The sequence below is a fragment of the Tupaia chinensis genome, unplaced genomic scaffold (assembly GCF_000334495.1).
Source record: "Tupaia chinensis unplaced genomic scaffold, TupChi_1.0 Scaffold000257_1, whole genome shotgun sequence".
Taxonomy (NCBI): domain Eukaryota; kingdom Metazoa; phylum Chordata; class Mammalia; order Scandentia; family Tupaiidae; genus Tupaia; species Tupaia belangeri.
This window is the reverse complement of record NW_006159737.1, coordinates 4,138,794-4,154,364: the sequence shown is the minus strand read 5'-3', so window position 1 is coordinate 4,154,364 and position 15,571 is coordinate 4,138,794. Positions and strand designations below refer to the sequence as shown.

General features: G+C 38.5%; 1 protein-coding gene across 1 annotated transcript in view; it reads right to left on the bottom strand.

Moving 5' to 3' along the window:
• FAM3C (FAM3 metabolism regulating signaling molecule C) overlaps positions 1-15,368 on the bottom strand; it is a 38,132-nt gene extending 22,764 nt beyond the window's left edge. The window contains exons 1-4 of the mRNA XM_006149216.2: positions 15,314-15,368; positions 9,722-9,826; positions 2,950-2,979; positions 2,116-2,239 (exon numbers count right to left, since the gene is read on the bottom strand). Coding sequence (XP_006149278.1) covers positions 2,116-2,239; positions 2,950-2,979; positions 9,722-9,826; positions 15,314-15,326 — 272 coding nt within the window. The 5' untranslated portion in view covers positions 15,327-15,368. The remainder of the gene's footprint in view (positions 1-2,115; positions 2,240-2,949; positions 2,980-9,721; positions 9,827-15,313) is intronic.
• Positions 15,369-15,571: the final 203 nt, after the last annotated feature.

The following is a 15,571-nucleotide window of genomic DNA, read 5'->3' as shown; positions in this document are numbered from 1 at the left end:
CGCCTTATAGCAAAAACCTCTCAAAAAAAAAAAATTCATACTCTTTCTGTATAAATTTTTTCAGCTTTCAATACTTACATAGACATTTTGGTCCCTGCAGTCTCTCTACAGGGATCTCTGGCCAATTATTCAGTTCTTCTGTAGGGACTAGTTTTACGACCTGTAGCCCAGCTTTAAAATCTCATCACTTATTTACTCTCTCATGAGAATAACAGAATAAAATCTGAAATGAGGAAGACTAGGCAGCCTGATGCAATTTTAGCTTAAAGGAACTGAAACACAATGCTACATGTGCACCATGCTAGAACCAAATTCATTAGCTCCAAGCGTAGTATTTATTTTACCAGGCTCTAGTGCCTTCATACTCTTTTCTCTTTAATCTATATCATCTTTGAATAAAAAATCTGTTAGTAAAAAGTTTGATCTTTCCTTTTTTGCATTAGGGAGCAATGTAGGTGTCTGAAGATAACCTGTGGACTGGATATTCTAAAAGAATTCCCACTCTATTACTTAGAATCAAACGTGGGTAGCTTTTTAGCCAAGCAAGGTGAAAGCAGAGAGAAGATGTTTTTCTTTAAAGCTTTACAAATCTATTGACTTCTTCAGGGTGGGGGCGGAAACATCCTTGATAGGGCCCCCTCACACTGTGACCACAGCCAGCCCCCTGGCCAGTTTAAATCATGGCACACACCCATTGTGTTTAGGTAAACCCGGGGTCTGAACAGCAGTCTTCCACGTCACCCTAGCACTGCAGTGTGGTGCCCACCACGTGTACCATAGTGGCTTGGCTATGAAATGTTTCTCTAAAACCTACAAACTGCTAAAATCTAAGTGCTTTATTACATATTAGTTAAAAGGATTATTATAATGAGAAAACAGCAGATTAATAACATCATATTAGCATGAAAAAGAAGAAATGAAATTGAGTAAAGACCTTAAAGACCACCTAGCTCAAGCCTTTAATTTGTCAAGTATTGTCCCAAGTGTCAATATAACCCTCCCAGAACTAGCTGCAAAAGGGGCTAGAATAAAAGTTTAAGAGCTTCTGTATTAAAAATGATAGTTATGCAGGAACCAGAAGGCCTAATGGTTACATCACTGGACTCCCATGTAGTCGACTGTGGTTCGAGTCCCGAACCTGGTGGCTTAAAACTCATGTTGGGTGTGTATGTATGTGTTCTCAAGATCTCGAGAGGAAAATGAAAGAGAAGGGATTGCAGCGTGGCCATCTCCCCGGGGGGTGATTTCTCACTTTCTGTCTCTCTGTCTCTATTTCTGTCTTTCTGGCAAGTGCACATGCCCTATAGTAAAAATTTCTCTCTAAAAAAATAAGTAAATTTTTTAAAAAAATGATAGTCATGCAACAAGTTAAAAGGCATTGCCTATTGAAGCCTCCTCTGTACCTGTAAAATTCTTTTCCTCCTTATTCTACGTAATTAATGATGCAGAGGAGAAATCTAAAGTTCATGGAAAAACGCTGCACTTCGTAGAGCATCCCGACATGGGAAGGCACTGGGCTTAGTGGCAAATCACATGTGCCACAGTGAACCTGGGGTTATCCCCGGATCACTCTTCACCTGGACACGCAGGCTACAGACACTTAAAGAGAAAGACACTAGTCTGCAAGATAGAGTGCTCGCTACCGAGGACAGTGCCGCCGGGACTCTGCATGCGGAAGGGCCCTCTCTCCAGGTGCCAGAGGTGGCCATGAGCACCTGAACCGTGGTGGCCATCATGGGGGAGCTAAACTGTTGATGATAATCATTTACATAACTCAACGTTCTCCCTATGACTTAAAAATCAAAACTAAATAGCTACATGTGCCTGGTAGCTATGAAATGGGACAGAACAGATCTAGAGAATTCACTGAGGGAAGACTCCCTAGTAGCTACACAAAACAAAGCTGGGCCAATGTTGTATTCTTATTCTCTACTAAAAAATTTGAGAACTTTGCGGCTCCTTCAATCGGGGCGGGGGCGGGGGGTGTCATGAAAACTGAAATCACTTCTGTTTAGTAAAAGCATGCCTGACACATTTCCAGAGCATCCATTAAACTCAGGGTTAACCGGCTGTCATGCACAGCGCAGCTTACAGCTCCATTCACCAAACACTTACACATTGTCTTCTAGGCAGATTTTGGGTCCCACCACATTGGCTGCTCCACTTGCCATTTTAAAAGCAAAATGCTTCTCAGGGCAAGCCTTTGAGATCCCACATTTATATCTGGGTGGCTTTGTAGCTTTGGGAGAGAAAATATTATCATCAGTATTTGTTTTATTTATTTTTTAAAACATGTTAAGAGACTCTTGAATCAGTTTGGTCCTATCTGAAATGACAAAGAGCTTTACGTAAACTATGGAAATATGCATATATTAAATTCCGTGCTAGAATTTTTTTTTCCCCTAAAGGCTTCAAAGAAAATGGGGGAAACAAACAAACAAACAAAACACCACAACGAAAACCAGAACCTCCTAGGAAATGAGCCAATAAATGACATAAACAGATCAGGTAATCTGACCTTGAGGAGGGTAAGTATGTTGTATCTAGTGAGTCTTGAGTTTATTTTTAAATGTGAGGCTATGGGAAAGTTCAAATGGCTACTTTGCCATTTCTTGTCCATATAGGCATAAAAAACACTACCTCGGGATCATTAAAAAGCCAATATCCCACTAGTGATCTGTCCATGAACTAGTTCTACCTAGGAAATCTTTTATTCCTCCATTACTTTATATTTATGATGCTGGAATTAAAACACAAGAATATCCATTATGAATAAACAGCGAGTATATTAGGGTGTCTATTCAAATACCATCCTTACAGCTTTAAAAAGCAATTCCGAAATCAGATTTTTTCCACACTGAGCTGCTGACACAGTCTGGATATAAGCTCTCAGATGTCTAAAATGAGACAGAAAAAACCATTTAAGAAATACTGAGATGAAATACTCACAGCGTGCAGCTGTGTCCAACGCTGATCTTGCTAAGGGGGAAAAAATTAACTTCATTAGAGGAAATAAGTCTATTTTGCTAGCATCCACTTTTTAAACACAGACCTTCTAATAGTCTTATGAAATATAAGTGCTTGAGTTATTACTCAGTATATAATAAAACATAAACATCACTACTGAAAAAACTGAGATCCTACCTTTACACAACCCATTACTAACAATTACGGACAGAAAGTATGAAGGACGATACATTATTACTGACGGAACAGTTTTAGCTTTCCGTGTTGTTTTCCTTTTTGATCACTGTAAATTTAAAACTGAATCAGAAGGTGACTTTAGTTTATGTGACTGTAAATACTGCATCACTGGAAAAGTCAAGACATCTTTTTCCTATGCAAAAATGCACAAAACATGTCGTGACTTTTCCAAGGACCCAATATATACTTAGTGAATGTTTGGGTGTTTAAAAGTTGTTTCTACTCTGTGGTGTACATACACACATAAAGCCTCAGAGAATATACACAAACCTGTCTTACCGGTTAGGTTAGGAGATCTGAGAGAAGAAGGGGATCCCGGGTCGGGGGAGCTTTAATTCCCCCAAATTAGAAATATATTGGACACTTTTTTTTTTTTTTAAATTAAGGTTGTTACTAAGAGTTGGATGATTTACCAGTTGAGGAAAGCCAAAAGCTAAAATCTCAACATGAAGGCAGAAGATCTCAACCTGGCCATCCATCACAATTACATCTACAGCATCTGATCCCAGCCCAGGAGATGAAAACTCTGATCATCAAATACGGTGCAGACAGCCACTTCCTGATCTGGCTAATTAAGTATGCAGTGTGAGAGATGTGAGCCAGCTGTCTAACTATAAATAGCCACTTAGTTTGAAGTTCTGTACTGTTTTAGATAATTGTGAATTTCCTGTAAGTTCACTACTCAAACAGGGAATGGAAAGTTATAGATAGACGATAAGAGCTAAAAGTTTTCTTTTTTAAAAAAATAAAATGACCAAGTAAATGAAGCCTCATTAACTAAATAGAATACTCAGAGTATTATGCACTACTAAAGTCACAAAGGTAATGCAATAACATGGAAAAAGGTTACTGAATGGAATAAAGCAGAAAATAAACTATCTACAGCATAACTGGCCCCAAAATATTAACAAGTAAGAGAAGACATTTGCAACAAACAAACAAAATTAAACTTTGGTAAACTTGGATGCTGGGATTTCTGGGGGAGTCATACTTCGAATTTCCTTAATTATGGCATTTTCCTTGGTCATATCATAAAAAGGGGGGAAAGTAATTAGAGCGATCTGGTTCAATGTGCTCACACTTGTAAATGAGAAAACTGAAGTCCAAAGAGCAATCAGGAGCACAAGGAATAGAATATGATCAACTTCACTCTGTCCTGAACAAACTTGTCTCAGCAGATGCAGATGGTCAGACTCTCACAGAGGAATGTTAAGATCAGAAACTCTAGAGCTGGCCCCAAGGGGCAGTTGCTAAGGAGCTGGATCCCACATTGCCAACCATGGTCTGAACTCTAGTCCGATGGGCTTGAAAGACATGCTGGGCGCATGTACATGTATGCCCCAAATTCCAATTGGACAGAGAAATGAAAAAGAAGGGATTGTAGAGTGACCACACCCCATTGTGGGGTACTTTCTCCCTCTTTGTTTCCCTCTGGTGTGTGCATGTGTCCTCTGATGATTTAAAAAGAAAAAAGAAAAAAAGATCAGGAACTCTGGTGTACCTAATCTTCGGTAGGTTGGTATGAGGAAGACAGTTGGATGAGAACAGGGTTAACATAATATCACTCACATATGCTGGGGCGATCTATCAAGCACGTTTTTAACTATGGGTGATTGATTTGGTCATCATCCCTGTTTTATAGATAAAGAAACTGAGGACAGAAGGGGTTACTGATTTGACTTGTTCTAAGTAACAGTTAGTAATTGGCAAGGCTATTTTTTAAAGCCATATCTCGTTCGAGCACATCTATTACACCACCTCCAAAAACGGGAATGTCTGAAGTCTTGTGATCACACATACAAAAACTACTCCTGCCAGAAGTGGGAAGCCAGGCTAGGAGTGTGTGGAACAACCCTTCTGACTATACAGTAAACAGAAAGCAGAAAGTTCAAGACTAACTAAAGACAGGAGAAGAGACTGGGAGAATGGAGCTAGATCCTACACGGCCAACCATACAGTTCAAGTCCTGGTTCCTATAGCTTGAAAAAATACAGTGCACAGGAGCATGCATGCTCAAGATCCTACAATGAGGAAGCAATGGAGAAGAGGGATTGTGGCATGACCATGCCCCAGGGGGAGCTAACTCTCTTTCCCCCTTCTTTTCTCTCTGTCTCTATGTGTCTTCTGGCAAACTCAAGTACTCTTTGGCAAAGTAAGATTCAAAAAATAAAAAGTAGAAACAGTCAATAGAACACTGCGGAAGTAGGCCATGTGAGAAGAGCAGTAGCACAAACACACACAGCGACTGTGGGTTTGAAGGAAGTACCAGTTCAGAGCAACTGCAGAGACCTTACTAAAGACATCTCTTATGAATGTGGCTTTGGAACATTCACTGAGTCACTTGCATGAGCCAGTGAATAAACATATCATCACTCACAGTGTTCATAATCTAGTGGGAGGGGATGAAGGAGGAACCATGCGTTAGACCTGATCATTTTAAGACACTTGGACAAGATCCCAGTGGAGCGGTATACAGGCTAGTTGAAAATGGAATCTAGGATGAAGAACTGGGAAATTAGCCGATAGACAATGCCATCCAAGGAGCAGAAGAACTTAGAGAGACAGAAGGGCTAAGAAGAATCTTGTAGACATCAATAATAAAATAAGGACAGGAGCAGAGGAATCTTAGGAACTTTGAATGGTCAAGGCAAAGGAAATAGAAGGAAAACCAAGAGAGACCTCTAAAATGGCTTCAGTAGTTTGCTTGTGGATTTTAAGACATTAAAAAAGTAACTGCTATTCAATTAAAAAAATAATAAAACAAAAACAAAACCACTTTACTAGAATATGACTTCAGGAAAACCAGTTTCTTAATCATCAGAGTTTTAAATATATAACATCACCCCCATTTAAATTGCGCAAGAAAAGATGCATTTTTATCCAATACCCATCAGGACCAAAAACCCCAGGACTGCAATTCAGAGAATGTTGGCACTCAGGGGCCAAACATGAATTTTCAGTTGTGTCCACTACAGCGTACAGGTACAATGTACAATCTCCTTCCAACTTTTTTCCTCAACTATTCTTAAACTTTGCTCAAACTACCCTTAAATAATTCAAATTAATTCTTAATTCTATTCAAAATATAATGGATCATCAAAAAAGTCATGACATATTTTTTCTATGTTTTTCTATGCAAAAATGTGTCATGACTTTTCCAACCCAATACAAAGCTTCACTTAAAGAAACAATAAGACAAAAAAGAAAAATAAATAATAATGCACATTTGTGATGACTTTATCAATGAATGTCTTTCAATAAGTGCAGCTAAAAAATTAGAACTACTTTGTACTTTAGTTTTCATTAATGTCTCAAGAAATTTATGTGTATACTATTTATCAACAGTTGAAATCTGAAAGGGTAAAAGTGTATCACTAAAACAGTATTTGCTGCAACAATGTATGCAAAAAATTACCTATACTGTTTCCAGTATACTTACTAAGTATCCATGCTGAAAACTAATACCACATTAAATCACAATCATGAGTAAGATTATTGGATTGTATTTATGTTGGTATTCTGATTGTGACATTGTGTTACAGTTTCCTAAATGCTATCATAGAAGAAACTGAGTAAAAGGTATGCAGGATTATTTCTTACCAAGGCATATGAATCTATATTTCAAAATAAGTTTCATTTATGAATTGATTTTTAAAAAACTCATAATTAACCTACTTTGATCATTTTAAGTGTGTGCAAAATTTTCACTCTTCCTTTTTAGAAATACATTTGTTTTATTTTTCTAAAATAATACTTTAAAATAAACCTGAATGTAAATAATGTATGGGAACTATCAAGTAAGTTATTAACAAGTTGAAAAAATGGAAAACTAACCACCAATACAACTGCACTTAATTGTATGGCTCCCTAAGAAACTGATAATAGAAATAATTCTAATACTGAGTTAAACTTATTACCCTCTGGTAGATTAAGTTAGATACTAAACAAATGGCAAGGTATGACATAAAAATCAACCACCTTCCCTAAGAATGCCTAAATCAAAATGCTGAAATACACACAATAAAACTTGACAGGTTCTTAACTTTGCAATAATCACTTTATCCTGGATCTTGAGTACTTCCTTGTAAGACAAGGACTGAAAAACAGGTTCAGGAAGAAAATAAACACTGTATCTAGGGGAAGGGCCAAAGGGAGGACTTAACTACATGAAAACTCCTTAAAGAAGGTATAATGACTACAAGTTAAATATCCAAGAGATCACAGTTGTAGGCCAGGGTTCCAGATCAGTGGACTGAAATTACATGGTAGTACAAAGGCAGAATGCAGCAGAATACAAGGAAGTACTTCTAAGAAGTCATTGGGAGAAAAGTCTCCTGAAAGACCACATGTCAGAACTGCCTACAGGTCCGTATGTGGGGTATGTAGTCCTTGGGTGGGAATCTCAGCATCACCTGCAAGCTGGTTAGAGGCGCAGAATCTTGGCCATGCCCCCACCCCAGACATTGATCAGTATCTTCATTTATCAGATTCTCTAGAGAGTCTTTCGGCACTAAAACCTTGAGAAAGCAGTAGTATCAGTGCTTGAGATCAGATGCAAGAGGAAGTGAATTAAATGTTAGGAATCCCTACCAAATACTCACTTACAGAAAGCAAAACTCACTATTCCACTCATTTCAAAATCATTTCATTTGGCTTCTGCCTGCTAGGTCAAGATATTGCTTCTACTTTTCATATTCTTACCTTTTATGTTTGACTTTTTAATAACATAAGCCACATTTTTGCCAAAGCTTATTCAGGGTCAGCATAAAAACCCATGCACAATATCAATAAGCTTCTCTTACTTCAAATAATGAAGGCCTACCCAAATGATATACAGAGAAGATTCTGAAGTAATTTTATGTAGAACCTTAGCTAAATATACATAAACTATTTCCCCTTTAGTATATAAACATTAAATTCCATTTTTACTCTCAAAATGATATACAGTAAGTACTTAGAGAAATACATACTTGGTACTTAATAATTTGACATTCAATAAGATATTCTTTATAATCACCTAAGATACCATTAATATAAAATTGGCTCCTATGGAAACATTTTAGATATTAACTTATTTTTATTAATTTAAAGGTTTGTTAAACACTGAGTTAAGAGGGACCAGCAGTTAGGGTAATGGCTATGTCGCTGGACATCCACGTAGTCAACCGCAGTTCGAGTCCCGGACCCAGTGGCTTACACTCACGCCGGGCGCGTGTGCATGCGTGCCCAAGATCCCGAGAGGAGAATGGAGGAGAAGGGATTGCGGCGTGGCCATCCCCTCTGGGGGGTGATTTCTTGCTTTCTATTTCTCTGTCTCTCTCTGTCTGTCTGGCAAGCACACATGCCCTATAGCAAAAACCTCTCCAAAAAAAAAAAAAAAAAACAACTGAGTTAAGGTACCTTACAATGGTACATTTATAATATAGCAAATTTAAGTGAAGAGGTGAAGAAAACAATGTCAGGTCTACCCCATGGCCTAGTGGTTAAGGGAGCTGGACTCCACAGAGCTGTATGGTTCTTAATCCTGGTGATTTGAAAAACACACCGTGTGTGTGTGTGTGTGTGTGTGTGTGTGTGTGTGTGCATGTGCCCAAAATTCTCCATAGGTTTTTGCCATAGGGCGGGCACCACCACGCCCTGCCCAAAATTCTGGCAGGGTGGAGAAATGGGGAAAAGAAATTGTGTTATGACTATACTTCACTTAGGGGGTGCTATCCTCTTCTCCCTCTGGCAAGGCATATGCCCTCTGGCAAATTAAAAAAAAAGAAAAAGAAAAGAATAAAAAATAATAATGCCGGGAACCAGCAGTTAGCGTAATGGCTATGTCGCTGGACTCCCACGTAGTCGACCGTGGTTCGCGTCCTGGACCCAGTGGCTTAAAACTCACGCCAGGCGTGTGTGCGTGCGTGCCCAAGATCCCGAGAGGAGAATGGAGGAGAAGGGATTGCGGCGTGACCATCCCCCCTGGGGGGTGATTTCTCGCTTTCTGTCTCTATGTCTCTCTCTGTCTGTCTGGCGAGCGCACGCGCCCTACAGTGAAAATCTCTCAAAAATAAATAAAAAAATAATGCCAGAGAGGGAAAATAAAGGTGGGAAAGAAGAAGGATTTTGATGGTTGGTATCTGGATACACTATTGTGACTCCTAGTCACTCGATAATTGAGTACTAAGCTTTGGTCTCAAATTTCCTAGTAACCAAATAGAGAAATAATAATAATTTTGGGACATTTTAAGTCTTCTAGAATATGCACTTAGAATGCCACAATTAACATCCCAAGCGTGTATAAAATACTCGATATATTCAAAATGTTGAGAAGATTCATGCTTTACACTAATTCTAAGAACTCTTATATGTTCTGGAATATTCTAATGAATCACACTTACTAACATAATTATATTTCCTTTTCTAGACAGACTAAATAGCAGTGACTCAATGTTGAGAACTGATAAAAAATGAGAGATTTTTAGACAAGTACAGCACAAATAAGGTGTTAAAAAAGGAAAGGAAAAAAACTTACCAAATAGATTTCCTAAACTTGCATCCATTTTTATTTCAAATACTTGAGAAATAACATAAAATGTCAGTAGAAATACTGCCACAGCTACCACCAACTTTGCAGCACCTAGATAAAAGACAGAAATAATTTAGCATGTGTTTACAAGCTCACGGAACTTTCGTTACGCATTTTATAAAAAGAGTAAATTTATTTTAAAAATTAAGACTAATACCTTTGTGGTATTTTACCTACTGAATCTTGATTTTGCTAGCACTACAACAAAAATTATATCAACATTCCATTGGGTTAAGGGATTTTCCTGATCAAAGAATACTCAGATCAAGTCTAGCAATCTAGACACGAGACTGCTTCAGCCAGCTGCCGACTGGTGACGCAAACCTGTCATGGCAAGTGGAACACCACCGCCAGGTTTGTTGGATAACGCATTTCTAATCCTTTTCAAATGTACAGGGCAATACTACACAGCAAAGTTAAAAACACACTGGACTTTCTGGAGACACTAGGGTCAGATGACCATTGAGCAAGGACAATGTAACAGGTTTACTGTCCATCGCCAACTAACACAACTGTCACTACATAAGCCCTCATGGAATAGTCAACAACAAGGTCTTCCCGCTCACACCTAATGTCTAGTTTGAGGCTGGCCTTATCCACTCCGGGAGGCCATTGCCTGGGACCTATCACATACGCTTCCTGACATGGTTACATGGTAAGCTCCCTGAGGGCAGACTGTAATACTTCCGTATCTCTAATCGTGCTTGAGTGCCTTACAGACAGCACTGCCACTGCTGGTAAATATGACTCATCCCTTATTCCTTTTCCCCCCATACCTAAACAAACGTAAGAAAACAAACAAACAAACAAACCTGCAAGAATGAAAGGAAGTGGAAAATGACAGGAAAGAAACATCTTCCTCTTAAGACCTTAGGGACATCTCATTAGCTTACTGAGGAACAGCACTGGTATTTATCTGTATAACCTCCATCCCTCTCTCTTACCAATAATTTAGCAGGAATTAATATCAAGGAAGTAGACAGCATCAGCAGTCATCTTATTATCTTTCAGTAGAAAAAGCCAAGAGGTGAAGTAACCACCCGAGACTACAGAGAACTTTACGGCAGCCCAAGGACCAGAACCCGGGCATCCTAACGAAGAGTCTAGAGGTTTATGTAGTACTCCAATGCAAAACCAAATGACCACATTCTTTTGGAAAACTACCAAGACCAACTTACAGGGTAAGGAAGAGTTAAAAACTAAATATATTCATCCTAATTTCATAAAGCCAGAGAAATCGGACTGTATCCTTGGGGGGCAGGGAGGAGGAAATGAACTAATGATGCTTGGGAAGGCTGCCGATGCCGAGAAGCAACAGCTTACCAGAGCCTACTCACTTCTATTTAGAAACACTCTATTAATGGCTGTGTAGGGGGAGGAGGGGCGTATGGAAAATCTCTCTATCTATCTCTCGGTTTTGCTGTAAACCTAAAACTGTTCTAAAAAAAAGAAAAAAAAAAGTCTTAAAAAACAACCACAAACGCTAATATAGAAATGATGTGGCAATGACGAAATCTAACTGTTAAACTAATCAATCTCTGCCTCCCTACTTCATTCCCTACCATCTATCCTCCAAAAGCTACTTCAAGTTTTCAAGGGCAACTCTTCAATACAAGTTGCCCACACTTTTAGTGCGTAAGTCAGCAAAATTTGAGTAGCCTTTGAACTTTCCCCAGCCAGGGTGCAGAGACTGCCTCGTGCACAGTAACACTCTCAACAACTGTGTGCTAAACAGACGGATATGAACAGGTGGCGAATTTCTTCTTGATCATTTAGGACTAAAGCCAAGGGCTTGAAGATTATGTTTCACCATAATCTTACCATCTTATTTTCTAGCAGCCCTGGGCATGTGCACCTAGAACTAACATTTCCTAGTCCCCATAACGTGGATGTGTGAAACCTTCCTTGTTCCAGATGGAAATATGTAAACATTAAAATATCAAGTTTGTAACATGAACGTTCTACACTATATCTGATTCCAAGTCAACCTCAGACTGCACTAAGAGCAACATACATATATACATATAGTTGGTTGGTTTATTTATTTCTAGAGAAATTTTTGCTACAGAGCACATGTGCTCACCAGACAGACAGAAAGCAAAAAATTAGTCCCCAGGGGGACAGCCATGCTGCAATCCCTTCTCCTCCATTCTCTCCTCAGGATTTCGGGTGCACACGCCCATGCACTCGCAGTAATTTTTAAGCTGCCAGGTCCAGGACTCAAACCACAGTCGACTACATGGGAGTCCAGCGATGTAACCATTATGCCATCTGCGGATGCCCAAATACTATACTTACAATGCACACATACACTCTTTACTGAGTACCAACGACAGAGCTAAATGTTTTATAAGTGTAACTTCATTTGAACAACATTTCAAGATAGTTTCACTTTACAAATACAGGAAACAAAGCCAATGTTAGATCACTTGCCCAAGACCACGCAACTAGTTAGCGGCAGCACTCAGTCTGAACCCAAGACCTAACCACTGCCTCATACTGGACCATCGTGGGAACTAGGAGGAAACAAATACTCTAAGAGAGAGAAAATGCAGAGGTAGGAAAATGTGCAGTCTCCAGAGTGTTAGTTTCAAAACTTGTGTTACAGAGGTTCTTCTCCAGGGTTGGCCTGAGTCCAGAATCAGATTCCAATTCTGGACTTGAAAGGGTCTAACTGCATCACTTATGATTCCATGACTCCTGTTTTTATGATGAGATTCCCTCCTTCTTCTAGCCATGGACTGCGTCAATCAAGTGGTCCCTAGCTTGCACATATTGAAAAGCAAAAATTTCAGACATAGAGGTCCTGACATCTAAATTTTAAGCTACAAGGATGTTTCTTTTAACTTAATTCTATTTGATATTATTATTTTTAAAATTTGACTAGAGAGAAAGAAAGGGAAAGTGAGAAGCAAGCCGCTAGGTCCGGGACTTGAACTGTGGTCAGCCATGTGGGAATCCAGTGCCTTTAGCTACCATGCAACCTGCTGGCCCCAACAACAAGGATATTTCAAAACAATCAGATATTTTTCAGTTTAGGAACAATTTAGTTAAAAGCAATAAACTGTTCATTTTCCTTTTTCATTCAATAAAGTCAATTCTCTCAAGATCTTTATGAAGAACAGTGTCAAACATAAAATAATGAGCAAGTTATTTCTCACCAACTAACCTGTCAATTAGTTGTCAGAATCAGAGAAATGGACTAACTGACAAAGTTAATTACAACCAGGATGAATTGAGAATTATGTGAGAAAAAGAAACTTGGCTTCAAATCATCACACTTAAATACTTTTAAAAAATCACCTGAAGACATCATCACAAATAGTGGGTCCTAGGACACAACGATACACACACACACACACACGCACACACACACACGTGCGCGCGCACACAAAATACCTAAAAAAAAATTTTTTTTCCCCACAAAACTTCAAGCAAGCTCTTTGCTTCTAGGAATATTTTCCTTCAACAATTGGGCAGTTAAGCCAGCTTCATAGCAGAGCAGATAAGCATTGTACATTGGGACAATACATATGGCTGACCACGGTTCAAACCTCGGACCCGGTAGCTTAAAAAACATATTGAACACATGTGTGTGAGTCCCCCAAATCCTGCTCAGATGGAGAAATGAAGGGAGAAGACTGCAGCATAGCCAAGTCCCGCTGGTGGGAGTGGGGGATGCTCTCTCTCCTCCCTTTCTCGCAAGTGCACACATCCTCGGGCAATGAAATTGTACAACCTAAAACAGGATACTCTAATTTCACAATAGAGAATCAGTTTTTCAAACTTCTACGAAGCATTTGTAACAATTCTCAAGTTATCTTTGTTTAATCATCACAATATCGGGGCCGGCCGGTGGTGTGGTGGTTAAGGGTGCTGGACTCCACATGGCTGACTGCAGTTTGAGTCCCAGACCTGATGGCTTACTTCTCACTCACTCTCTCTCTCTCTCTCTCTCACTCTCACTCTTACTCTGTCCCTCTCTGGTCAAATTAAAACAAATAAATAGATAAAATAATGTTAAATTATCTAATTCTTTAAAAAAAAATCACAATATCATATCAACCACACCTGATTCTGTACAACTTTGATGGAAGTATGAAGATCTATTTACCAATCTTGACTTCAGGCAATTCCAAGAGATGCTCCCATAGAAAGTATTTGATTTCCAGTGAGGAGATAATTAAGAGAAAGATTATCTGTATTTTGAGAAATTACAGGTTATTTCCTATGCTGGGCACACCATTGTGGCAGAATTTTCTACGCTAAGTGTGCACTGTATTTCTTATGGAACTCTGCCTGGAGGGGCAGGGGAAACAAACCTATTTTCCTTACATAGGTAGAATAAGGCTTTCAGGACCTCAGTTATTTATAGAACTTTTTATAATATCTATAGATTCTACCTAAGTAATATGCATATCTAATTGTGTTTTTTGATTTCTTCAATATGCTGCTTAGCTAACAGATTAATCTTACACATAAACTCATACATGCAGATTAAACTTGAACTAACAAATACTAAGCAAAAATACATATATTAACAAATACTAAGCATAAACATATTTTACTGAATCCTTCACATAGTTTTTTTTTAATTATTTCATTTAACTTTATTTATTTATTTATTTTAATTTGATCAGAGAGGGACAGAGTGAGAGAGAGAGAGAGAGAGAAAGTGAGAAAGGAGGCCACCAGGTCCAGGACTTGAACCACAGTCAGTCATTTGGGAGTCCAGCGCCCTTAACCATGCCCCCAATCAGCCCCCACATACGGTAGTTTTAAGTACACACATAGGAGAAATTTAAACATTACAACTCATGTGTCTCAACAGGCTAGAACTTAGCAAAAAAAAAAAAAATCAATCTTCTTAGTTGTTTAAATCTTTCTTTATATGGGTGTTTAATATATATATCTATAATCTGATTATAGATAACATAGGGGCCAGCAGATGACACAGTGGTTAAGGCACTGGACTCCCACATGGCCAATGGTGGTTTGAGTCCTAGACCTGATGATTTGAAAATCACAATGGGTGTGCACGTCTGTGTGTGTGTGTGTGTGTCCAAGAACCCAGGAGGAGAAAAAAGAAGAAGGGAATGTGGCACAGACATCCCTCCTGGGGAGTGATTTCCCACTTTCTCTCTCATTATTTGTCTATCTCTCTGGTGAGCACACATGCCAGAAACCTCTAAATAAGTAAATATGCTTAAAAAAAAATATATATATATATAAAATACATATATGTATGTGTGTGTGTATAATTAAAATACCAATATAAAGTATATATTATATATAGCTAAATAATTTGGCAAAAAAAGAAAAACATTTAGGAACATAAATATTAAAACTTTAATATATTTAGCATCAGCAAAAGGTTTGTCCAGAAAAATGTTCAGTAAATGTCCATTTGTGATGTAGTTGGTTTTACTTCAGCTTTATACCCAATACAGAAGAAGATTATTTACCATCTCCTTTAGTCATTATTAAACAAACAGAATACACAAAGCAAAATTATTTCTACTGAATTCAATTTCTTACCTGCTACCCTCATGTTTGGTTTTTCAGTCTATGGCACTTTTCATGAAATAAGCTCCTAAAATCAAAAGAAAGGGCAGACATGATTAGATCTGGAATGAACGTTCCTCCTTAGACTGGATTTCATTGGGACTGTTTATATTAAGCAAATTAAATACGAGTCATAACACTTGTATATATTCTCCAATACTGACAGCTAAAAAAGAAATTCTTATCACTGCTTGTGTCCTTCCACTGGGCCACACAACCTAAGGGGAAGGT